Source organism: Symsagittifera roscoffensis, chromosome 4, assembly GCF_963678635.1.
Source record: "Symsagittifera roscoffensis chromosome 4, txSymRosc1.1, whole genome shotgun sequence".
Lineage (NCBI taxonomy): Eukaryota > Metazoa > Xenacoelomorpha > Acoela > Convolutidae > Symsagittifera > Symsagittifera roscoffensis.
The window spans coordinates 53,512,605-53,539,338 of NC_087065.1; the positions used below are offsets into that span (position 1 = coordinate 53,512,605).

At 35.2% G+C, this 26,734-nt stretch overlaps 1 protein-coding gene across 7 annotated transcripts in view; it reads right to left on the reverse strand.

Annotated features, from left to right (window-relative positions):
* Positions 1 to 227: 227 nt before the first annotated feature.
* Positions 228 to 26,734, reverse strand: part of LOC134844148 (sodium channel protein 1 brain-like) — an 84,043-nt gene continuing 57,536 nt past the window's right edge. For 5 of the 7 annotated variants that reach the window (XM_063860681.1, XM_063860677.1, XM_063860678.1 and 2 more), the window contains exons 16-25: positions 24,839 to 25,350; positions 21,899 to 22,072; positions 15,598 to 15,723; positions 14,950 to 15,057; positions 14,509 to 14,682; positions 14,060 to 14,251; positions 10,015 to 10,128; positions 9,406 to 9,426; positions 2,405 to 2,675; positions 228 to 1,947 (exon numbers count right to left, since the gene is read on the reverse strand). In XM_063860681.1, coding sequence (XP_063716751.1) covers positions 689 to 1,947; positions 2,405 to 2,675; positions 9,406 to 9,426; positions 10,015 to 10,128; positions 14,060 to 14,251; positions 14,509 to 14,682; positions 14,950 to 15,057; positions 15,598 to 15,723; positions 21,899 to 22,072; positions 24,839 to 25,350 — 2,951 coding nt within the window. In that variant the 3' untranslated portion in view covers positions 228 to 688. Of the gene's footprint in view, positions 1,948 to 2,404; positions 2,676 to 8,885; positions 8,901 to 9,405; positions 9,427 to 10,014; positions 10,129 to 14,059; positions 14,252 to 14,508; positions 14,683 to 14,949; positions 15,058 to 15,597; positions 15,724 to 21,898; positions 22,073 to 24,838; positions 25,351 to 26,734 lie in introns of all 7 variants that reach the window. The other 2 variants (XM_063860682.1, XM_063860683.1) reach the window with 2 other exon arrangements.

The window sequence follows — 26,734 nt, forward strand, 5'->3', positions numbered from 1 at the left end:
AATGTGTTCCAAATCTAATTACATAGCTTTCCTCATCAATTTGTAAAATTAAATTGCACATGAGAATAGAAATTGCAAGACAACAACTCGACTTGCTGTGACATTTTATTGCGATTCAATAAATTTCATAAATTACATTTTAATTTAATAAATTAGAAATACAAACTTTAATTACAGCGGTGATTTGGTATTGCGAAGAAAAGTTATTAGTTGTGCTGATCTGCGAGCATGAAGAAATGAAGAATGCCATGATGTGTAGCACCCAAAATGCACTCCATCAATTTTTGCCGATTTTTTTCACTGATCTTTTTTAACTGGTGGGTTAATGATAACCTTCCTCCACTCCGATTATTCAGTAACTGCTACATTTTAGGGAAGATTAAGGCACGAATGAGTGAGAAAAGACAGATGAGAAGAAAAAAGAGAAATTTAACAAAATGATGGCCTCAAAAGGAGTTTTTTTGTTATCGTAACTGCCTGTGACTCGAGTATGTTTCCAGTCATAGAAGAGTTTTGCCGACGGTCACTTGGCCGATAATTAATCATGCCTGCAACTGTTTCGGGTTGTGGTTTTCGGGTTGAAACTAGCACCGATTTAGGACGATAAAAGGGGAATTGCCAGCTTTCTCGTATTGCACTAAGATCTCCAGTTGGGTTATTTTTTTTCACAACCAAACTGAAATTATTTTCATATCGAAAGGGTGCCAGGGTTGGTTTTGGGGTCAGGTGGTGCTATGGGTTTCTTTGAGACTCTAGGTGTTGCGGGAGTTTTATTAATTAGAGGGGTAGAGAAGTTAGTAGGCGAAGATGGTCCCGGTGCTTGAATGATACTAATCTCGGGTTGTGTCGTATTACCCGGTTGGTCACTCATTGTTTCCGGATAATTGCTTCGGCTATTCACCGAGTTCGAATCGGATTCAATTCCCGACGGCATATTAGATCGGTTCAACTGCAGGGTTTTATAAGTAGAAGAAACTCTCCGAATATTTTGTCTGAACTTGTGATGGAACCATGCCTTTTGGATTCTCCTAGCAGCATGATCTTCCTGCTTTCGTCTGAAAGTATCCGATTTTATTTCTTTGATCTTCAGATTCGGGAAACTTTCCTTGAACTTCTCTTCAATCTTTCCTTGCAGTTCGGTTAGTTGCTCACTGTCGTCAAAATCTCCTATTACACTCTTAACAAGTGCTTTCAGAATGTCAAGACAGTGTACTTTTTCGTCCTGGTTTATCGGCAGTTTCAGAGTCACAATTTTAATACCATTTGGCTTCGGCAGCCTAAACGGGGGGTCAAGGTCATCGCAGAAGTCCTGTAGCAACAGGTAGTGTATGTACTCGGTAGCTTGGGGATCATATCTCTGCCAGACAGAGTAAAACATTTCAAGGTCATCTTCTGTAATTCCGATTTCTTCTTGTTGATGCGCTTGGTTGAAGTTCTCCAAAATGACAGCAATGTACATGTTGATCACAATCAGAAACGTCACAAGTAGGAAACTGACCATGTATGCGACGGCCGCCCATTTCACACCGCAGTTGCCCGCGATTCCGGCCATGGCCATGTCAGGGTCGCAGTCGGTCGTCTCGTTATCGACCATAAGAGCTTCCAGGATCTCATTCCAACCTCCTGACGTCATCAGTCGAAAGAGAAGGGTCATTGAACTCGAGAATGTCTCGAAGTTCACACGGTCGTTCAGCATCCCGTTGTGTATCGTGTAGCCGAAGAGCGACATGCCGATAAGTGCGTAGATGAACAGCATCAATGTGAGAAGCATGCCGATGTTGAAAAGAGCGGGGATTGAAATCAGGAAGGCAAACAAGAGTTTCCGGATACCTTTGGCCGCCTTGATGAGTCGAAGCACGCGTCCTATTCGAAACAGTCTGATTACTCGGAGGGTCCCGGGTTTCAGGAACATGGTCTTACTGTCGACCACCGCCTCTATCACTATGTCTAAACAGCGAAAAATTTAAGCTTTCAAAACAACTTTTATATTTAATTTCATTTGAGCTGCTACTGTAAAAAAAGTCGATAGCTTGTTTTAAAGGGTGGCCGAGGAGGGAATCGCGGGCAACCAAAACCGCAAATTTTGGCCTTAAGGGCACAAAAACACTAGTTTCCTGAAAAATATGCCTCAAATGTTGCAGAAATGTTCCAAATCAATGTGACTTATCCAAACAGAAAGATAATCATAATCCACCATAATCATATAAATAATCAAGTACGCAATACATACATCTATTATATAAGAACTAAAGATTCGTATGCTACATTATGTTGAGGATTGCTCACTTATTTTGCTCAGAAATTTTGAAAAGAATCACCTGATCTTGCCTCAATCTGTTCAACTTTTATACTTCAGCGAACCGCCCCCCCCACCCCCCAAAGCAATATCAGCTTAAGATCTCACCTGTGATTGAGACGAGTACGATGATGAAGTCGAATATATTCCAGGCGTAGAGGAAGTACTGCTGCCTCAGTCCCACTATCTTCACAATACACTCGAGGGAGTAGATGGTGGTGAACATGATATTGAGACAGAACAGCGCATAGTTCCAGATGTCACTCATCTTGTAGTGGTCCATGGCCATAGTGATCATGTTCGACAGAATCACTATGGCTATCGCTATCTCAAACTTGGTCGAGGTCGAAATGTCAAAGAAGAACGCTAGGATCTGGTTCTGAAACGACACAACCACGTATAACACCAAGATCTTATCTCGCAACCATACTTTTCACATCTAACTCAGAAATAAAATGATCTACAATGCAGGCAACCGATTGTTTCTTAATAATTTTTCTAAAAACAGTCAGTTTTTGCAGCTACTTTTAAAACCCAAACTTGGGATTTAAGACTAATTTCAACTGATTGATTCACTGTCTTCTTGTTTCTGCAAAATTATATCAATTTTTCGACAAGCAAGCGAAACATCTACAAACTTAAATGCGTCGATTGTCACCGCACATCTTTGAAGCAAGAAGCAAAATTTCAATATCAAAGCATTCAGACTTTACATGCAAATTAAATCTATTTCTATCCTCAATGTTTCTTTTTTAAGAGAATCGTTGTGACATAATTGCATTAAAGCCCTAATGTTACTTTTATAATTTCGTTAAGCCATTCAAGTTACGAGATTCCAAAAAGTATCATCCTTTTTAGGGAACGCAGATGCTTTGTTTATGCATAGTGCATTGAACAGAGTAATTTAAAAAAATTAGAAGGTATTCCAAAATTTTGCCGACGGTAGGGCTGGATTTTCAAAAAAAAACATTTCGAGCTTTTATTCCAGTCTAGAACATTGAATTTTGCCAAGCTCTCCAAAAACTTCATCATGACCTTCTGTTGTCAAAATTATCCGGCACCTTTTTGACAAAATGTTCCAACAAAGTCATTTAAGATCTTTTGATACAAGACATTGCGAACCAGTGGATCGTTTTAAGCATTTGGTTTTTTCATACTTATATGATCATCAAACGCACTTATCCGTTAAGTTACTACATAAAAAAGAATTCAGGGAAAACGTAGGAAAATGTATCGTTTTACTGTTTGAATATCAGGACGTTTTAGATAATAGTTTGATATTCAATATGTGAAACCGACAAGGCTTTTGTCTATGTTAAATTATGCAGCTGAAATTTAAGATGCATTTCTTGTTTTAAATTATGGTAATGCTTTGTGACAAGAACGCCTACGTTACAATGGAAAATCAATTAAACGAAATTTATTCCAGTTACTGCCAAATGGCAGATTAGCAATTTTACGCTTGAATGCATGAATGATCGGTCACACATAATGAAACTGGAGTAACGTCAAATTGTCGGAAATCAGCAAGCCAACCGAAAAATGTCAATCTTTAATGATCTTAAACTAAACATGATTTTAAGGGGCTAGCTCGTTGCTTGATGAATGCGCAACAATTTGAAGTTTTAATTTAAAGCAAAAAAGGAAAAAAAATCTCCATTCCAAACTATTTTTGTCCAAAAAATTTATTGTCCAACAAAAACAAGGTTTCATTAAGTTACCCACTATAACTTGGTAGTAAGTAGGAAACGTGTAAATTTTAGCCAAGAAACTGACGCTGGCTTGAGCTAAAACACCAACAGATATCCTCTAATTGCACTGGTGAGGCAGTCAATTTAATTTTACTATATTTTTACTACTAATACTGATCAAAAGTAGCAGAAAAGAAATCAAAAACTCCCATGATTGCAACGCAGACATTAATATAGAAAAAATATTCTCAAATAAACGCCTAGTCGACTATCACTTTCAAAATCTTTTAAATAAGCTATCTGCAAAACTTGTTCCTATTTTTTTCTCAAAAAGTTTCATGTTATGCCAACACAGCAAAAAAAATTATCAGAAGAAAAAAAAACATGATACAAATCAATCACCTTTTTTTCGTTCAAAACTATGCGTTTCGAAACAACTTTTTGTCGCATTGCTTATACGATAGCGTGAAGCTTGGTCCATGGCTGTGAGGCCGGCAACACCCACAGCCATGGACCAAGCTTGAAACAACTTCATAGTTTTTCCCAAAAGTTACTTAAAAGTAATTAGTTCTTCAAAATAACCGAACTAATATAAACATATTAAACGCAGAGGCGAAGCTGAGCTTCGCAACACTTGCAATACAACAAGGATAATATTTAAAAACATGACGCTGAGAAGTAGCAGCGACTTCGAGCGGAGAAAAAAATGAAAAAAGGCACTAGAAAAAAATTTTAAAATAAAAAAGAAGTTTTTTCATGATTAAATTTATTCAAGTTTCTTTAAAAGTACCTTGTAAAGTTGATATTAGGCATTTACAAAAATAGAGCCAGAGTAGGAAACAAATTATTAGGTAGAAAACCCGACAAAATTACAACCGACAGCCAAAAAGCTCAAAATCCAAAAAATATAATGCTTACAAAGTGCCACGAATGCTTTATATGTAGTGAATGCAAGAGTAAATTCGAAAACTAAACCCACAGAGTTTAAGTCGACATCCATAAAACAGGAATTCTGGAATACAACTCAAACATAACACAACAAACAGGCAGACAGAAATTGAGAAGAAAGCCGCTAATTTAAAAAAGTGCTATGTTGAAAAAAAAGCTAATTGCTAGAATATTAATCGAATGCTTAATAATTCCGTGCTCATTAACCAACAAAGCAAACTTCTGAAAAAAAAGCAAAATAAATTATTTTGTAAGAATTAAATTTGAAAGTTTTCTACAAAATGCAAAAAAACTGCACCGAAAAAAATATAAATCAATTACTTCCACTAGTGGCCTTCAGAAATTTTGAAAAAAAAAATTGAACCTTCAAAAACATCCCATGCAACGGGAAAAGAGCTAAAAAAAAGAGACCGACGATTGCATGAAAAAGCAGAAAAATTCTAGATAAAAAACAGAATCCGGCTGGATTCGAACCACAAGTCTTCATCGTCTCAAGCATATGTGTTACCTCTACGCCAGATGCGCTGGATAATTGACTGAATTTGAAGTTATTATAATAAACGAACTAAACAGCCGAAAATGTTTTTTTTAGCTTTTTTTTCAGAAAAAAAAATGTTGACCTTTTTTCATTTATTCTAATTTTACTACAAAAGGCGTAAGAGGGTGATTTAGATTTTTCAAAATTTTTTTGTTAGAGATCAGTCGTTATAAAACCAATATAACTAAGAGGAATAACTTAAAAAACATTAGGAAAATATGCCGACAGAATTTAAGCCGAACTACCTGTGCCGAAAATCCACCAAAAAATTTCGATTCCCATAAAATAATAAAAGCAATTCTTAACGTAAACACAGGGCCAATACAGTAACCATATTGTTAATCAACCATTCGTATGATTAACTATGCTGATTACCATTTGATCAAAATTATTTACGAGATAAAATGTCTAGAACCCGATTGCATTACCCTTGCTTATTGCAAGGGTAACAAGGATAGCGGGTTACTGTGCACCTAGCACACAGAATGTTTCAAGTATAGTCTTAAAAACAGATTTATCTTTTGGAGTTTGTGTCGTTTTTTCTATGTTGTGCGATAGTAAGATCTGAACAGAAAATACAAATTACGTATATTCGACAATCATAGCCAAATAGGCCGACTATAAAACAGTTTCTGAAAAAATGACTAGAAACACAAATTATTAAGTAATTTTCTGATTTCTTTCGAAGATTTTGGAAATAGCGCAAAATAATTTCAGAAACTAACTTAACTCAAGAAAAATTAGGTTTTCACAGCTTATATAAATAAGCATGCTGGCTCCCTTTACTCGCTCGAAATAAGAAGAAAATTTTAAAAATTTCAAAACAGTTTTTCTCAACACTAGAAAAAATGGTGAACATTTTAAACGCCTTTCAAATCGCGACTAAAAGAGCTTTAATATGATAAATAATTTGACCCATTCCGATAATTACTTCTGGTACCTGATTTTGCGTGGAAAACAAAAACAAACAGAAAAAAAACTAAGACACACCCTAATACAAAGTTCCTCCACATTATTCAAATGGATGGAACAATAAATTTAATACAACCATAACTAACAAACAACAAATTTTCTGCAGTTATGAAAGTTTGTACATACCTTTTTTTTCAGTGCCAAGTAAAAGCAAAAAACAAAAATTAGAACCGAAATGAATCAAATCGAAATAAAAGCATTTCTTTGACAAAATCAACTAAATCAATAGCCATAGATTCCTCGCCATTAGTCTGTCTATTAACGATTTTCTATCTATCTCACTTCTTGATTCATTATTGAGACTCAATCGACATCACCATTGATCGGCGATACTTCGCAAATACGATTATTAACTCACTCCAACCTGGAATACCAGACTGTCGACTAGAAATATCGGAAGAACTTCTACTAATGAGTTTTAAAATCTACCCGGACGTAAACTGATAGCGCGACAAGCAAAAAAACTTGGGTTAATCTCAAAAATTGAAATTAATTCGAAAAAAAATTTCGATTCGATAATTTATCTCAAAATTTAAAATGAAAACTTCTTGATGAAACTTATATTACTTATTGGATTTTCTGGAAAGAGTCATCCCACCCCACATTGAACGAAGCCATCCCTTACGTCAAAAATTTTTTCATGAATCAGAAAAACTAAGATACGCATTTTTTATGAATTTGAGAAAACGTCCTTCAAAAGGCACCCTCGAATAAAAGCCGCGCCTACAAAAATATGGCGTTGAAAGTTATGATATTGAAAATTTTGATTCAAGAAACTTTTTGACAAAGTAAGTTTATCGTAAAACAAAAACAAGACTACTAGCATCAAGAAAAAACCACGAACGCCTTTTCGTTTTACATGACATCTTCTAATGGGCCATAATTGAGGAACTTTAAGCATTCGTTGTTCTTGAGAGAAAATGTCCATAGATGACAAAAACTTAGATTTTAATCATGGCACCGAAAAACTTAGAACGGCCTGAATACTCATCAAACGCCAGATGCGGTTTCAAGAGGATTACTCACTCCAAAATTTGTTAATCTAAGCAAATTGATATTTTTCAGATACACCATGGGCGGCAATTTGTACTAGTTTTTAAAGGTATATGACGAAAAAATTTTAACAACTTTTTTGTTTCTGGCGTGAGTTGACGTTGGAGAAAGGTGCATTAGTGGACTAAAAGTTGGGGACAAGTTTTACCGACATACTGTATGCTTAGATAACAACCATTTAAATTTAACTGAGTTCATAAAATATCGGCAACTTCATGGTGATAATCGAGGACACGTTTAATGCACCCCTGCATAGAAGTAAAGGGTACCACGACATCTCGCAACAAAAGACAACCAGCAAATGTAAGGCACGCGAAAACTCGGAAAACTTGAGATTTATTTTATAACTAAAAATTTTTGATTAAAGGTCAACGGTGGGAGCGCTAAGCGCGCATCGCCGCTTTGCGGTGATAACCGGCTCTAAATTTCGTATAAGGTTCTACGCTCTGCTGGCAAGCACGTAACACGTTGGCGCTACTGCAGCGGGTATTATATTGGGATTTGTCTTTTGTTGCGAGTTGACAGACTTTTGTTGCGAGAATAGAGTGCTTGAAGAAATACCAGACAAAACTAAACCATAACAGTACAACCATGATACGATACAAGCACTGCTGACGCTTATTTGCTGGCAATGTCAAAATCGGTCGAAAATGGATTAAAACCTTGACACCGATCATCTATAACTTCGCCAAATTGGCAGATAAAATTGTGCTGCAGATGAAATAGAATTAAGAACTAATTAATCTAATTCAATTCGGCATATCAAACAGACTAAACATGCATTATCAGCCGGACCTTTAAATCTGATTAACTCATTTTCGATCGATTTAGAAGCATACTGTTCACAATTGACAGCCATTTAACATTAGCTATGATATGATATATAGAATAAACGGATCCTTTCTATTTGAACCCTCCAGAAATTGGCAGGAAGAGTAAAATCAGCAATACGGAGAAAACTGGCGGTAGGTCAGCAAATCGAGGTATCATTGAACTGCAAACTGGCGGAGCAGATCAATAAAAAAATAAATTCAAGACTGAAGTTTGTACATGTCAAAGTTTTTCCGCAAACCAAAAATGAAACAAAAAATGAAACGAAACTGCGCTTTCCATGAGCTTAGTTTTAAAGCTATTCTTTTAGTTATAAAATCGATTCTCTAAATTATTACGCAATTCGGCATACTGATTTGGTAATTTACTGAACGTTCGGTTTACTGAACCTACCCCGTGAATAAAATAAGTTCTGCTCTTGAAATGCTCAGTTAATTCAATTTCATGTGTTTCCTTCATATGAAGTTTCTTAATTAGCCAGTTTTTACTAGTAAGGGACTAATAGAAAAGGCCCGAATACACTGATCAGATGATTTGATTGATGATTCATCGTTACCTGGTTTTCAGACCACTGAAAAGAAGAAGGGTTATAACTAAATAGTTAGAAATCAGTTAGTATCTGTTATTATGAGCAAAACTTTGAGATGCTTATTGTGATCTGAAACAGTCTTCAGAAAAGTCAGTAACAGTGTATGATTATTTATGCAGTTGTCTCTAAAAGTTACTTCGTTATTTATTCAAGCCAAAAACCTTCGCTTATGCTTTTTGAGAGGTTCGGCCAAAAGCGAAATCAAAGATTGGTAAAATTCGGCTGCCTCAAAAGCAAATGATAATGCAATTATTTTTTTCTTTTAACTGATTTTACAGAAAAAACTTAAAAATCACTCGAGAAGTTTTCATTTGAAACAAAAACCAGATACAAGTACGGGGTGGCATATAAACTTGACGTCATATCAACAATTTTTTTGAAAGTGTAGCAAAATCAATTGTTTGCTGGCTTCGTGTCAATTTTGAATTAATCAGTAAATTTGCAACTAATAACTGTCTCAGGGGTGAAATCACGCGTCAAATCTTACCCAATCTTCATGACCGTGGAACTGTTTAAATTACATTGGAATTTAATAGGGGAAAATTGGAATTTTCAAGGTCAATTACATTTAAAAGTTCGCTTCAATTTAAGGCAAGGTTAACAAAAACGTGCAGCCTGTAGGGACGGGGCAAGAACCTCACAACCGAAAGAGCGAATGGCCGAAAATTTTCGAGCGGCCAATAGCTTTTGTATGTTCTGTCAGCATTTTCTTGGTTTGGTTCACAATTTTGAATACTGCAGCCTGATTGGCAAATATAACTTTTAGCCATTCGGTACTTGGGTCAAAAGTGATCCTCCCTACCCCCAGCTGCTTTCGGGTTGAGATGAAATGTGCTTTAGATGATTGGTAAAAACATGAAACAAAACCCAGATTGCAGTGCGTCAAAACGTGGAAATTACATGGGAATATGCAAAGGGGGTGATAAAATTAAAACAGATTGCGAACACTTTTTAAGTCGAGTTTTGGAAATAATGGAGAACGGTAACCCAAAGATCAAAAAAGTACTCAAAAAAAATCTTTCTAGAAAATTCCTGTAGAAACAAAATCAATAATCATCGAGAAAATCAAAGTGTGCTTGGTGAAGTGTAAGTGTACCTTGGGTCGTTTCACAGTCTTTTTGGGCTTGCGTGCTCCTAGGCGCTTCAAAGTATTGTAGTAGTTCCTCTGAGTTTCAGTTAGCATAATGTCCACTGGGCCCTCTCCATCATACTAAAATCATGCAATAAGACCGCTCATTCAATATCAAAGTTTTCAAGATCACACAGCAGCGTCAGCAAAATTGTCATTTAAGAAATATTGGATCGCCCATTAATTTTATACCTATAGATTACGTAGAAAATGCCACGACCACCCGCAATACAGACGACGGACATTTTAATATAAAAATCAGTAAAATTGCTGATATCATGACAATGACCGGAATATTTCGAATGCCCTTTAAATGTCTAAATTGTTTTTCTTCTTTTTATATTTCTTCATCCATGGCAATGTTATAGAATAAATGATAACTTTTGACTAGTAACCAACTACTTGGACCAGTTACAGCATGCCTTAATTAAATTTGACGACCAAAAGCGCGGATGAATTTACCACTTTCGTATAATTAATGCTTGAGTGCGCTTGGAGCATTTAGAATCAATGGAAATTAGGTGCGCACAAGTTAGTACGGCTTATTGGCACAGAGGTGAAGCTTTGCTTCGCAAACACTAGCGGGAACACGACAAAAAGCAGCTCCATGAATGCAAAAAGAAAAAGTAGAAATAAGTCTCGAATTAGTAAAAAAAAAAAAATCGGCTACTACTCGGATTCAATCTGCGACCTACTGCGACATGGATTCGATCTGCGACCTACTGCGACAGAGGGCACATGAGTCTCATGCACTAATCAATCAGCCAAAAACGCAAAAAAAAATCACAAACACTAGCCATAAATAAAGCAGAGAACAGATGCTATGAAATTTCCAATGCTACAGATCGTGATTATAGCAAAAAGGCACACAAATAAGTGAACAATTTTAATGAACACTTTTATTTTCGAGTTACATTAGTAGAAAAGGTTCGTACTAACACATTACGCTGTTCGCAAGTGTAAACAACTAAGCAATTTAAAACCCCAATACTTTATGAAAACATCATCGCAGATGAAATGACTTTTTCATTTTGAGCTCAAGTTCTCGATGTTGTGGTATGAAAAAATTGCAGAGCAAGTATGAAAAACTTGCACAATCAAGTATTTCGAACACAGAAAGTAGTGTGTTTGACATATTGATCAATTACGATTTAATTACTAAAAAGAACACAGTAGATTCTTGGTGAAAACACCACGTATGCCAACTCGTGACCGCAACTGGACAATTGATTGTTTTTGTTCCGACCATTTGAAAAGTGGAGAGGAACTTTGTATTCGGATATATTTTAGTTTTTTTTTCTTGTTGCTTGCCACGCAAAAGCAGGTACGACAAAAATCATTGGAATGGGTCGAGTTGTATATCATATTAAAGTCAGATTAAAGTGTCGAGATAAACAGGTTTAAAATTTTTGATTTCTGGTCCAAATTCGAGCAAATAAAGGTGAGCGTGCAGGCCTACAATAGCTCATTAAAGCTTAATTTAGGCCATGAAATCTAAGTTATACTAGAGTAAAGTTAGTTTTTGGATTTTGTCAGCGCCATTTTGGGAATCAAAAACTTCAAACATGTTGCAAAAAAATGAACAAAATTTGAAATTTTTTGAACAGAATTTTTACTAAGATAGTTTTTCGTTTTTTTTTAAACAAATGGTTTCCAACTGGCCTGTTTTACTGTAGTATATGCCTAAGTTCTATGTTTTTGTTCGAATCTTTTAAAAAAACACTAATTTGAAAAAAAAAGATTGTGTTTTTTAAGAGTATGGTCGGAGCCGGCTATCCTTGTTCAATAGATTTAAAGTCTATATTACGTCAAAAATCGGCATATACGTTAATGTACAATGAAATCACTTCAATTTCTATGCCCCAAATTTAATATCTACATTAAAACTTCAGCATGACCGTAACATTCGGGTACACCTAGACACTTAAGAAAAAGAACAAATTTTTTTTACACATAAGCGAAGCTGCGCTTCGCAAACACTAACAAGAACACAAAAAACAAATGTATAAAATGCAATCAAAAAGTAGAAATCAACTTCGAATTAGTAAAAATTCGGCTAAGTCTCGGATTCGACCTGTGACTTAGAGATTATAACTCTCACACAATAACACCTAAGTCACGAAGGCTTAAAAAACTTTAAACACTAACTAACAGACAGTTGGAATAGAATTAATGAACGCAAAGAAACAGAAAAAATTACTGAATAGTTTTTTTCGAAAAAGTCAAATTTCAAAACTTGAAAAAAAACAATGGCCGTAAAGCTCTTTGAATTTGAACAATTTTTGATTGACACTTTTTTGAGAAAATTAACCCAATTTGAGAACAATCATCAATAGGCAAAATTTTTTATTTTGTTGAGAAATCTGAAAATTAATTCCATTTTCGAACTTCGAAGTTAATTACATTTTTTCTAGAAAAGCGATACTTAACACTTTTGCTGTTCGATAGTGGAATTTGTCTTCTTTTTAACAGAGAAAATGATCTGAAATTCAAAAGAAATCGAAAGTCAAACCGCAAAAAAGTACATTTGAGCCTGAACAAATTTCAAGTCTTTTCCTGAAAAAGATCATAGCGACATATTTAAGAGTCTGAACTATGTTCATCAACTCATAATAAAATATGCCGGTCTTACTGTACACTGCAGAAGTTTTTGCCAATGATTTCACGGGGTTCGACTCCCATCTGCAAGGTTTTAATATGATATTTCACTCAACCCTCTCAGGCGGTTATTTGTGGTACCTGATTTTGGTTGGAGAACAAAAAAAAAGAAAAAGTAAAACCAGAATACAAAGTTCCTCCTAACTTTCAGTGGTCGAAACAATAATCTATTAAACTATAAAAAAAACCTCGAAACAATAAGATTTAGGATCACAGTAAAATGGATGATATACGCAAGAGTTTGAAAAACGCTTTCAATATTTCTCACATAAATTTTAAATGCGTTAAAGCTTATTACCGCACATATTTTCATTTCTCATAAAATTTTTAAAATTTAAGGTTAAAATTTGCGACGGAGTTCAACACTCAAAAGAATTGGATTACACGTCAAAGTAGGAAGACCTGCGAGCACTGCCCAAATAGTGACATTTGAAACAAATTAATGTCCTTGAGGCTCTGCGGCAAAAAAAAGAGTAAAGGGAAAATACCAAAATAGATTACAATATCTTCAGTTATCAATAAAATTGCGCCATTTCTTTTTCCATCACTACATCTAAGCTTTATAAAATTAAAGGAGCTAGCTTCATCGAGTTCAGTTGTTGTCAAATCATTTAATCAATCGACATGACACTAATTTGAAATAACGTGGGATGAAACTACTCAGAAGCAGAATAGCATCAACTTCGATTGCCAACGATAACCTCAATCTATCCCTAGACTCTTCTTATTGTAGACCCAACCTAATTATAGCCCAGTGTGCGACTATGGCCCATAATAGTAGAAATAGAGTGTGTGGTCTTAAACATTTTATTACTAGATAAGAGGGCTATAATGGGAAAGTGCCCAAACCCTCAGCTAATTAAGTATACCGAATATACCGATCAAAGTAGAAATTCTTTAGGAAGAAATTTATTGTAAATAAAGGTCCCAGTATGAGAAAATTTATGGATTTCGAAAATCAGCTTTCTGATTTTAAAAAAAATAGGATTACGCGTGAAAAAGTGGCTGCTTTTTCACTGTAAACATTGTTAGCTGTGAATACTTTTTCAGAAATGATTATAGCTTCAATTGATTTCACGAAACGTAACAATTTTGCCATTAAATAGGTTGCATCCTAGCCATTTCCTACGTATCACCCACTTAAATCGAACATTTTTATTTAGTCTATTTTTCTGGTCGTATAACTTTTCGTGTGTAATTTTTTCGAGTTTTAGCTGACGAAATCAAAATAGTCTGATGCGATGCCTGATGATTGATTTGTAGCTTTTGTTTAGCTAGTTCGTCTGACTGTGTGTGTGTGTGTGTGTGTGTGTGTGTGTGTGTGTGTGTGTATGGGTGTGATAGGTGGGGTTACCTTTTTCTTGAGTCGGTTGAAGTTCTCGATGATGACTCCGATGAAGAGGTTGAGGGTGAAAAAGGAGCCGCAGATGATGAAGAAGATGAAATAGAGGTAGATGAGGATATTTGACTCCAAACAGGGCTGTCTGTCATAGTCTGTGATGTCAGTCGCAGCAGCCATCACCTCCATCCAACCCTCAAACGTCGCCTAACACGCAGCACACAATCACGGAAAATTATTATGATAGGACAAAATATACGCCAACAATAGTCACCAAATAATGAGCTCGCGCATAAGAAAAAATTTTATTAGAACAAACTGCATCATTTTAACGTTATTTAAATTTCAAAAATTCCAAAATTTGTAATTTTTTTTTCAAAAAGTTGAGTAAATGTTTGACTTTTTCCCGCAAGTTATTTTTCTTATGATTACCAAGTAATAATTTTTGTGTTACATCAACTCACCACTTGGAACAGAGCCAGATATCCGGCTAGGACGTTGTCGAAGTTGACCTTCTGGTTGGTCCACCTGTACTCCGTGTGGTTCTCACACCACTCTCTCGTCATCTCCACATCCGGGAAGTCTCCACACTCCAACATGTCCCCTGAGGCTCTCTCGTAGCAGGCGTAAAAACGACCCTGCATTGACAAAGACATAAAATTGCTCAATAAGATTCCTCTTCTTCGATTTTTAACATAGTTTTCCAATAACTTCTCTAAATTTGATAAATATGGTATAATTACTCATTCAGATATTTCGAATTTTAGCTTTTGAAAAAAAAATATAAAACCAAATTGAATTTTTGCCTCATCATTTACTGAATATGTGACATTAAAGCAAAATAAGTGTTAAATACGTACATTTTTTTTAAAAAAAGAATCCAGAAAAAATGCAGAAGTGATTACCTTCATCAGCTGCACTCCCATGATGCTGAAGATGAGCCAGAACACTATGCAAACCAGGAGCACATTGAGGATGGAGGGGATGGCAGAGGCCAGTGCATTCACCACTATCTACAAACAAAAACCAATATTAAACTATCAACTTACTGTGCTTCTTCATTCGCAAACGTTTTCAAGTGTTAAAAAAAGGGCCAGCTCAACCACGATAAATTCATTGTGATGAGGAAGAAGAACAATGATTTTATCAAAGTTATCGAAACATAAATCTCATTTTTTCCAGAAAATTAACAGCACTGAACTATAAAACGGTAGGTAACGAGATCAACTGATCTGCTTCAAACCCACCCTGTCGATTAATACATACTCAAATGATGAATAAAATTTCTAGAAATAATAACAAAAAAAAACTCGTTTGGAAAGGACCCCACAGTAGTTTTTGAGCAGGAACGTTTCGACCGTATAAGGGTTACTTTTCAGACAATTTACAGACAGACGATTTTATCAAAGGGTCATTTTTGGGTAACAATTTTTTGAAATATTTTCATCCCAGAAATAAGCTATTATGCCAAATTTTACTTCGCCGATAAACATTTTGAAATAATTCTTTCAAAACCTGATTAGAGTTGATTAAGTATTGTGTTTTTTAATTACCTTCATGCCCTGCCAGCGGGATATGGCTCGAAGGGGTCTGAGTGCTCGGAGGGTCCGGAGAGATCGGAAGGCGTCCAGACTCTCCACGTTAGCTACGTTCTCAACCACGATACCACTTATGGACACCTAAACGAATGAACAATTACAAATGATTTATTTAGCTCCCGAAAGATCAAGACACCCCGATCTCTTTTAATATAAATTCAGAGCGTGCGAGTAGAGGTTTTCAGGGCAAAATAGAAAGACCATACTTTGTTTCAGGTACTACGTCCAATCGCGATAAAAAGAATTTCACAATGTAATAATTTCACTGCATCCAATGGCTTTATGATCCGAATTTTGCTATGTTAAACATGACAATTGAAGGAAGGATTGAAATGAGTGAAAAATGGGCTCTTGTATGCGGCGCTTCTAATTCTAATAAATGGGCTAATAAAATGCAATATCCTGGCTTTCAAAAAAGGGCCAAATTTTTTGATCTATCTTCAGAAAAATTAAATTAAACGGACAATGTTTAAAAAAGGAAGAAAACAATGCGAAATATCGTCAAAACAATTAAAAGAAAATAGTAAAACATAGCCTACAGACAGTTGGAAAAGAGTCAATGCACGCAAGTAAGCAGAAAAAAAAACTTATTTGTTTTTTGTAAAAATCTCAACTAACGAATTTCAAAGAAAAAATAGATGCCCTTGGAGCTCTTTGAGTTTCTAGAACAATTTATGCTTGGCACTTTTTTGATAAAATTAACATAATTTGAGAACACTGGATCATAAAGTAAAATTTTTATTTCGCTAAGACTTTCGAAACTGGAATTTGATCTCGTTTTTCGTGACCTTTACACTTTCGCTATTGATCCCTAGTAATGAAATGAACTTGAAAAGAAATCAACAGTCAAACCACGAAAAAGTGGATTTAAGCCTGAACAAACTTTAGGACGTTTCCTAAAAAAACATCAGGGCCTATATAGAAGAAAGATCTACGTTCATCGACCCTTGAAAAAAAGGAGTAAAACACTACAAAATTTCTAGTAAAGAGCTTAACTCACACTTCAATGGTTTCAAAACATTAAAATCAAATTCGCAGCTTCATTTGGACGACAATAACGTCAGCAAGTATTTTAAAAAGTCGTTAAAAAACTTGTATAAGCGCTATAAAGATCTTATTTTGAGAAAATTCTGAAAAACTAACTGAAATAGTTACAAAAAAGCTGTTCTCGGAATTATTAATGCAAGAATCTGCTTTTTCCGGAATCTGGAATTGGCATTATATGGTCAACGCAACACAATCTCTGCAAAATCAAGGATAAAAACTTGGATAAACAATTTTAGATTAGCAGAAAGAGGGTAAATTATCTTTTCAGCGAGTGGCAAATAAAACCGCATTAAAGTTGTAAATAAATTCTTTTTGATGAAAATTTTCAAATGTCTTAATTTTGTTAAGTTTTTCTATCCGTTGTTTTCGGAGTATTTGGAGCACGGCCATTTATGCTTTGAGGATGTAACTCAAGCAATCATTTTATCAGTATGAAAATATAAAGTTAACACAGAGGCAAAGCTTCGCAAACACTCGCAAATAAACAACAAAAAGCAGCTCTATAAATTGCAATAACAAAATTGCTGATAAACCTCGAATTAATTATCTTCAGCTACCTCTGAGTTTCGAACCTGCGACCTAGAGATTCAGAGTCTCACTCACTAACCACTCAGCCACGGAAGTTTAATAGACGCCAGACGTTAGCCCAAAATAAAGCAGAGAACAAAGGTTATGCAATTTCCAATGCTACAGTGAAATTCCCAAATAAGTGAACATTTTTAGCGAACGTTTTTATTTGAAAGTTGGGTTAGAAAAAAAGTAGGTTCGTACTAATACACTACGCTGGTTGCTATTTTAAGCAAAAAATTATATATAGAAGTAACCAAAATTAATGAATATTAGGATTGAACTGATAAGAAATTGAAAAACAACATAACATAAATCAAATAAAACTACACAAGATGGTTTATCTCGGTTGGTATTTTTGCTGATAACTTTCAAAAATAATTTAAAAAATTGCCGAAGTTTCCGCTTTGCGTATGAATTTAAGTTGCCCTTTTTGAGTACAAGTAGCATAGAATGGAATTTCCGACTACATAGTTTGGTTTCAAGAAAACAAAAATAACAAGAAAAAATAACATTCCAATTTTTTTTAATTCTGTAAAAAAAGGAGCGATTCCAAAAAAGGTGAAAATAAGATTGATTTACATAAAATTTTATCGATTATTACGTTCAGAAAATGAAAATTCAATCTACCTTCATGCCATTCATTTAGTCAAAAAAAATGCGGACTAAGTTTTGTCGGCATTGAGAGAACTTTTGAGGTTTTCTGGGAATTCAAATCCCCGAAAGTCAAGATTCGTTATTATACTAAACTTGGAACTCTACAGCTTTCTTCGTAATCATACCTAGCACACAGGTCCTTCCCACTTCGTGAAGTGTCGAAACAAAATCGTATTGACTTCTATATTCAATCTGATTTAATATTATGACACAGAACCAAAACAGACAAAAATCGAGATCAAATTAATAGCCGAAAAAAGCATTTCTACCAAATTCGAGTTCTACATCTGCAAAACTTTCATACAATTTTCTAGAATATGTTCAACTTGAGGAAAAATGTCAAAAAACATAATCACTGCTATTAAATAAGCATTCAAAATCATTTATTACAGGGTAGCAAAGCCGAAAAAAAATTGTTTTGACGCCAATTTAACCAACAAACTGACCCTTAAAATAATGAGAACCAAAAGTTTGAGTAATTAAAATGAGGCGAAATAAGGTAATTAAATCTATAAAATAAATAAAACATAACTACATAAAACCAGACTTGGTAAGTTTAGGACGTTTCCTAAAAAAACATCAGGGCCTATATAGAAGAAAGATCTACGTTCATCGACCCTTGAAAAAAAGGAGTAAAACACTACAAAATTTCTAGTAAGGAGCTTAACTTACACTTCAATGGTTTCAAAACATTAAAATCAAATTCGCAGCTTCATTTGGACGACAATAACGTCTGCAAGTATTTTAAAAAGTCGTTAAAAAACTTGTATAAGCGCTATAAAGATCTTATTTTGAGAAAATTCTGAAAAACTAACTGAAATAGTTACAAAAAAGCTGTTCTCGGAATTATTAATGCAAGAATCTGCTTTTTCCGGAATCTGGAATTGAAATTATATGGTCAACGCAACACAATCTCTGCAAAATCAAGGATAAAAACTTGGATAAACAATTTTAGATTAGCAGAAAGAGGGTAAATTATCGCAAACACTCGCAAATAAACAACAAAAAGCAGCTCTATAAATTGCAAAAACAAAATTGCTGATAAACCTCGAATTAATTATCTTCAGCTACCTCTGAGTTTCGAACCTGCGACCTAGAGATTCAGAGTCTCACTCACTAACCACTCAGCCACGGAAGTTTAATAGACGCCAGACGTTAGCCCAAAATAAAGCAGAGAACAAAGGTTATGCAATTTCCAATGCTACAGTGAAATTCCCAAATAAGTGAACATTTTTAGCGAACGTTTTTATTTGAAAGTTGGGTTAGAAAAAAAGTAGGTTCGTACTAATACACTACGCTGGTTGCTATTTTAAGCAAAAAATTATATATAGAAGTAACCAAAATTAATGAATATTAGGATTGAACTGATAAGAAATTGAAAAACAACATAACATAAATCAAATAAAACTACACAAGATGGTTTATCTCGGTTGGTATTTTTGCTGATAACTTTCAAAAATAATTTAAAAAATTGCCGAAGTTTCCGCTTTGCGTATGAATTTAAGTTGCCCTTTTTGAGTACAAGTAGCATAGAATGGAATTTCCGACTACATAGTTTGGTTTCAAGAAAACAAAAATAACAAGAAAAAATAACATTCCAATTTTTTTTTAATTCTGTAAAAAAAGGAGCGATTCCAAAAAAGGTGAAAATAAGATTGATTTACATAAAATTTTATCGATTATTACGTTCAGAAAATGAAAATTCAATCTACCTTCATGCCATTCATTTAGTCAAAAAAAATGCGGACTAAGTTTTGTCGGCATTGAGAGAACTTTTGAGGTTTTCTGGGAATTCAAATCCCCGAAAGTCAAGATTCGTTATTATACTAAACTTGGAACTCTACAGCTTTCTTCGTAATCATACCTAGCTTACAGGTCCTTCCCACTTCGTGAAGTGTCGAAACAAAATCGTATTGACTTCTATATTCAATCTGATTTAATATTATGACACAGAACCAAAACAGACAAAAATCGAGATCAAATTAATAGCCGAAAAAAGCATTTCTACCAAATTCGAGTTCTACATCTGCAAAACTTTCATACAATTTTCTAGAATATGTTCAACTTGAGGAAAAATGTCAAAAAACATAATCACTGCTATTAAATAAGCATTCAAAATCATTTATTACAGGGTAGCAAAGCCGAAAAAAAATTGTTTTGACGCCAATTTAACCAACAAACTGACCCTTAAAATAATGAGAACCAAAAGTTTGAGTAATTAAAATGAGGCGAAATAAGGTAATTAAATCTATAAAATAAATAAAACATAACTACATAAAACCAGACTTGGTAAGTTTGCAAATTACAGAACAACCTTCAATTTAGTTTCAATAAATTAAATCGGAACAAAAAAGATATTTTAAAAATGCTCCATTCTTAGGAATTTAAACCCAAAAATTAGATTAACGATAGTCTAAAATTCAAGTTTTCTCAAAACAAATCATAATTTATACACATTTCAAAGAAAAGCAACTCCTGCTGGGACTCTGACATTAGACCTTTCTCGTGTAAAAAGTTTTAAGATCAAGTGAGAAGATGCCCGAAAAAATTTCAAGTTTCATAAAAAAATAGAGGCATCACTTGCGATACAACACAAAATAAAGAACATAAGAAGTCTAAACAAAAAATGTTGAAAAAAACTTAGGTTCAAAAAAATTAAAAATTTTCGAAAGTGCCGACAAATGTTCATTTTAGGCAAAGATGCCAGATATTTGAATAACACATTATCGAAAGAATGAAAATTGCGAAAAGGAAACAAAGACAACAATCTTCGAGCAGACAAATAAACGGAAGAAAAATTAATCCAATTTTAAAAAATTTGAAAATTTTCGAACCTCCTCTGAAACTACATTGAACACTTGCACTTGCAACTTCAGTGCAGGTTGCTTATAGCACAAGAAAAACCCGTGATAATGCAACTAAGCCGGCTATCTTTGAGCAGACACAAAAAATTTTGTAGCATAATTCATTTAAAAAATTAAGTGCATAAATACTGAACAAAAACAAGGTCCGGTCGGGACTCGAACCCCTGACTTTAGAGTGCAAAGGCCACGGCGAGCCGAAATAAGTTTTTAGCTTCAATAGAGCAATTAATAAAAGCAAATAAAATACGTAAGAAAAAAATTTTACGGTAAAAAAATTCTAGCTACCGATTACAAGACACTTGCTTTGTAAACAAGGACAATTTCAGACAAATTTCTAAAAAAAGTTATTTACGGTAAAAAATCTGACTCCTGATAACAAATACACTTGCTATCAGGACTGAAAACAAATTTTTCAAATGATAGTATGGAAAAATAACATCTCTTTTTATTTCTACGATGTTTTGGAACTTAAATTATTTACTCAAAAAACATATTTGTAGAACACTATTAAGCAGAACTCCACACTTGTTTCAGAGTTTCACATTTTCGGTGAAAAGTTTACAACTTATTTTGGCAGTCAACTTATTAATCCGACTTCGAAGAACGTGAAGAATATATATGCTCGGGTGGTTTTTTTATTCAGACCAATTTTACAAAACTCTGGGCACTCGCGGGCTCGATCTCTTGATCTGCATGCGTCCAGCCTGGTGTGCACATCAATATAGTAACCTGCCACGACGCTGGTTAAACTGTTATAGTAACATACCACGACGCTGGTTAAACTGCTATAATGTACACGCGCGGCAAATTATCCCGCACGACAAAATCGTTCCAAATTGAATTGAAGCAACTAACTTGTTTTATCAATTCCATACACGACTCAAAATGTAACACTTAAATTTTAATATGCTCAGCCTAAAATTCATTGTTTTGCCAATAGTTGATTTACCAAAACTATTCGAGACGAATTAAATGGCAGTCAGAAAATTCAGGGTTTTGCCCTGATACGAGCAGTTTTGTTTTGATTAGGTAGGCAACTTATTTTGACCGATAGCATTCATTTGTTGAGTAAAAACACTCAAATATTTTAGATAGTACAAGAAAAAAATTTCGCAACTAACGAGTACGATAAGGAAGTCTAGACAGCACCAGCCATTGGTGAAGTAGACTGTGAATCCCAGTCCCAGCCACTTCAACAGCATTTCCGTTGAGAAGATGAAGACGAAGCAGTAGTTCATGTACACCAGAGTCGACTCCAAGGTCGGCCTTTGCTTCAGGTAGATATCTTCAAACGCCTGTAAAACAAAGAAAGGATATGAAAATCGAGTATGAAACAACAAAAATTATAGGCAGAACCAAAAAATTTTAACGCTTCAGAATTTAACGGACAATAATGGGTCGCAAATCTTAAACATAGCTATATGGGTCGCAAATTTTAAGCATCTGAAATTAGCCGACTTACTACGGGAGTAGCACAGCGTCGCAGCATGGAATCCTCGTTACAGAGCTCTTTCACGACCCCCCTTGCCTCCCTCTTTCACGACCCCCTCACGCAAGAAAATCCGAACATGACATTGGGTCATAAGAAAAAATGCGCTCAAAAATAATTCAAAGATCAAAATTCATGCAACAAAAATATCCACAATATGCAGCCACAGTCAATTCAGCAGCATGTCATTTATAGCAGTTCCCCAAAATTGGATTTGAGACCCGTCTATTTGCATTCGGTGTCAATCACTTTGCATGATACTAATTATTCGTTCTTAAATCAAAAACCCAAAAATCAAAAAAAAGGAAACAAAAACAAAAATAGACGTTTTAATTTAAGAAATAAAAAGAAAGACCAAGAAAAATCAAGAATTCATACGGAATTCATTTAAATTCATGTGCGAGACAATTGTCCGAGTTAACACTTATTACGTTACATCATGAAAGTTCAAATGGTTTTTAAAAAGTACTTCTGACCTTCTTAACATCATATTCGAGAGACAATAGAACAAAAAATTAATTACAAAACAGGCACGTTTACGACCTATTTGATTGATAGCTCAAATTCACTTTGACAGTATCAAGACATATTTAGCCCATGGGACATCAAACTGCCTTCTTGTTTAGCCCATTTACCATCAAAAGAGTCTTTTAGTCGGGGATAAAAGATAAAGACTGAACTTTCTTCTCGCGAAATCATAAATTAGAGAAAGCCTCAAAACAACCAGCAGAGCTAATAACATCTTTTCATCTACAGAGCTAATAACACAAAAATGAGCCAGTTTAAGTAACTGGCAATTAAGCACTAAAAATATGAGGAACAGGACTCGATAACTTAAGATTCTCTTCAGATTGGACACAAAACTTCAGAGAAAAACAACATCACATACAATTAATCAAGGGAGGATTTAGAGGGGGGAGGTGGACGCCCCCCCCCCCCCCTCAGGGATTCGACTCCATGCCGACCCAAAGGGTCCACCCCTTCATACTGTTTTGAGATATTCATTTTTGACTGACTGACCCAAAATTTTTTCTGAGGGCGCCTTTGGCGCCAAAATATACTAATTATGAGGGGGGAGCGCGCGCCAAAAAAGTGATTTTTTTTGGTGAAATCACCTTAAAGCACCTAATAACGCCTTTTTGGCCAGTTTTTTCAAAAATTCGCCTGCAGCGCAGAAAATTTGAGTCAAAGTAGGGTCTTTATACTGATATGGTAGAGCTCAGAAAATCTAATTGGTCGACCTAAAAAAAGGTCGACAACATTCTGAAACTTTTTTGAAAATCCGCCCCCCCCCCTCGAGAAAATCCTAGATCTGCCCCCTGCAATTAATAGTACGAAATGGCTCTCAAATCGGGTGTTCCATAATAATTTGTAGAATAGTTAATTAGCTCATGAACCACCAAAATTGATTTGAAGAATTGGAAAAAAATAGAAAAGTCGGTCTTTGTGGAAGTAGTGAAGAACTCTCAACTCAGACCACAGTTTTTAGCCAAATTTTGTTAATGTCAAATTGTTGGCAATATCCTTGTTGGTCAACGAATTTGACGGAAGAAAATAAATTAGAAATGCTTTCGGGCACGGAAGAAACCATAACAAAAAAATTAATTAACCAATAAGAACCGTTTTAACCGATAAGTGCTTTGGGTCACCCATATTCCTAACAATTTGGAATTAACTATAAATTGATTTTTTGTTCCCAGCTTACTGCTTGCTTTTTAAATTATTCTTCGGATAAGCAAAACAATGCAGTAAAATTAGATTGGGGCTTCAGTCTTTCTCATTCAAACCCCGTTCCCGACGTAAATTAGTCTGAAAACCAGAAAAATTCAAATCCGTTTCTTCTCGATACTGCGAGAACATTTCTGAAATATTTATTTGTTATCGTAATCACATGCCTGCTGTGATAACGATTACACCCTTTTTGACTATCTTTTTTTATAGGTTGACCAGTTTGATTTTCCAGCCAAACACTATAAAGAAGCTTCTTTGTCTCAATTTTCTGCGACGCCAAAACCAGGCCAACGTTTTCGGGCATTTTTGAAGTGCGTGTAATACATTGATTCTTTTCAGCGCTCGCTTTCTATTCAAACTTTTGTATATAAGTGGGACCAAAGGCGCCTTTAAAAAAATTTCAGGATTGCTTGACCAAAATGGATGTAAAGTGGTATCAAGAAGTACCTAAGCCCCGATAAAGCGAGGGGAGATGGGTTTGTTCTGCCTCCTTTATAAACCGTCAACCGCTTTGAGGTACCTGCAGTATCTACACTACGGAATAGGTCTCCTTATCCACAATTTGATAACGGTCAGAATAAAAATGTTAGCTCTATAGTACGCCATTTAAGTCACTTAACAGCTAATTTTCTGTGATCAACAACAATACGAATTATGACTAAGAGAACTTAAATACAGAGAAATGGACTATCCTTAGACAGGCTGGATAGACTTCGATAGATCATCTGCGAATCGCAGCAACCACAATGATCACTTAAATATTATTACATGATGACTCAATCGACTCGTTTCTTTGTTGATCGCATCATGGTTGAAAAAAGTCGCAAAAAGATTTGCTAACCAATGATATACTGCTGATGAGAATACAGCCCAGAATGAACCACTCAAAGAAACGGTGGTCTACAATGTTGAAACATCTTCGCCTCAGTTCAATCCACGCTTTACCCACAGTACTCGAATCCAGAAGAGTCGTGTATCCCGAACAGTTAGTCGTAAGTGCTTCCGGAAAGCAGTCTACCAATTCTACTTCTGCCGACGAGTCGCCAATACTGTCCTTTTCGTCTTCATCCTGCTTTTGGAACGAGACTCGGTGACCGCCGCGGTTGTCCCGAGAGATCTGCGACGCTCGGCCAAGTCCCGAACTCGAGTTGTCGGTGCCGTTTCGTGTTGCAGCAGAAGAAGATTTGAAGGATCTGACATGTCCATTGGACTGGTTGTCGGCGCCATGCATCATTGACTCGTTTCCAGGGTCGTTTGTGTTTTCAATGACGTCATCGAGTCGGCCCTCGGCTTTAGCTCTTCGTAAAGCCATCAGAAGGGGACTGATCGTTTGCTGTGGATCACTGCCACTCCCTGAAAACAATATCAATCCCAATTTTGAAAAACATTCACCAAAAATCTACAATGCATGCTCAAACTTGATAATATTAAATACTAAAATTAAGTAAATGGATAGCAGCAGGGGCGGATTTATGGGGGAGTCAGGCAGACGCCTCCTTCCCTCAGGACTTCGACGAAAAAAGGCCCCCCTGTGGTACTTTTAAGAACCCATTTTTGGCTGAACGACCCTAAAATTTTTCTAAAGGCGCCTTCAGTGCCAATATATACTAATTTTTTATTATATATTGGCGGCTTTTTTAACTATTTTTTTAAAATTAACTTGGGACGCAAATACTTCAGTCAAAATAAAGTCCTTATAGTGTTCTGGGCGCGCTCCGAAACTTAAAAAAAGTAGACAAAATTTTCAGAACATTTTGAAAGTCCGCCACCTCCCCTCGAGAAAATCCTAGATCCCCCCTGGATAGCAGCAAAAACAATCAATCATTTTTGATGTTTTGATTATCTTCATATTTCATTGTACGATACACAAAAAAGATAACCTAAAAATGGCACGACAAGTATCCGCAAATAAATGAAAATTTATGAAACCATTATTTAGTGAAACCTCAACATTAAAAGTTTTGAAACTTTTTCGTTAAAGTGATACAGAGAATTCATTTAAAAATCAAATTTACGGTGAGAGGAGATGTCAGGTTTATATCTAGAGGTCAAATTGTGTCAAGAACAACTCAATTTTAAAACACAAACTGTAAGTAATTGATGACAACAGCAGATTTTATAAAAACTATTTAGAATTAACGACAATGCATATTCTAGCCTAAAAGAAAAGAATACATAATTTTTTTCGATACCGCGGCTTTGGCCAATCGTTTTTATTGAATATCTGAATTGCCTAAAAAGCGCTCCGGCATGATTAACCACATCTGTCGTTTTAAAATTTTAATGGTGTACCTATTTTTGGGGCAAAAAATCAAAATAGAAAGTAAGTTCCTTTTTCGCCTCTTAGCGGAAGGTTGTCCGGAAGAAAGACGAGTAATCCTAGACTACGCTAACTAAATTAAACTGTGGACCGAAACAACCTTTTTAATCAAATCAATACAGGTGCGATGAAACATACAACCGTTTTCTGTATACTCAACTAGTCTTACCACTTCCGGTCTCGTCGTTATCTACAAGATTAAAAAGGCAAAACACTACCTTTTTCAAATTATTTTTCAGAATGGAACTCTTTCTTATAAACTATTTAAAAGAGTAAAAATCTAGTTAACACGGCGACATTGTTATTCCAATTTTCGAGGAAAATGACCAAATATTCGTGCTCCGCGTGGTTGTTGTTTTGACTTTCAAAGAAACAGAACAAATAAGTGTGCTAGATGTGGCTATTTTATAGGGTTCA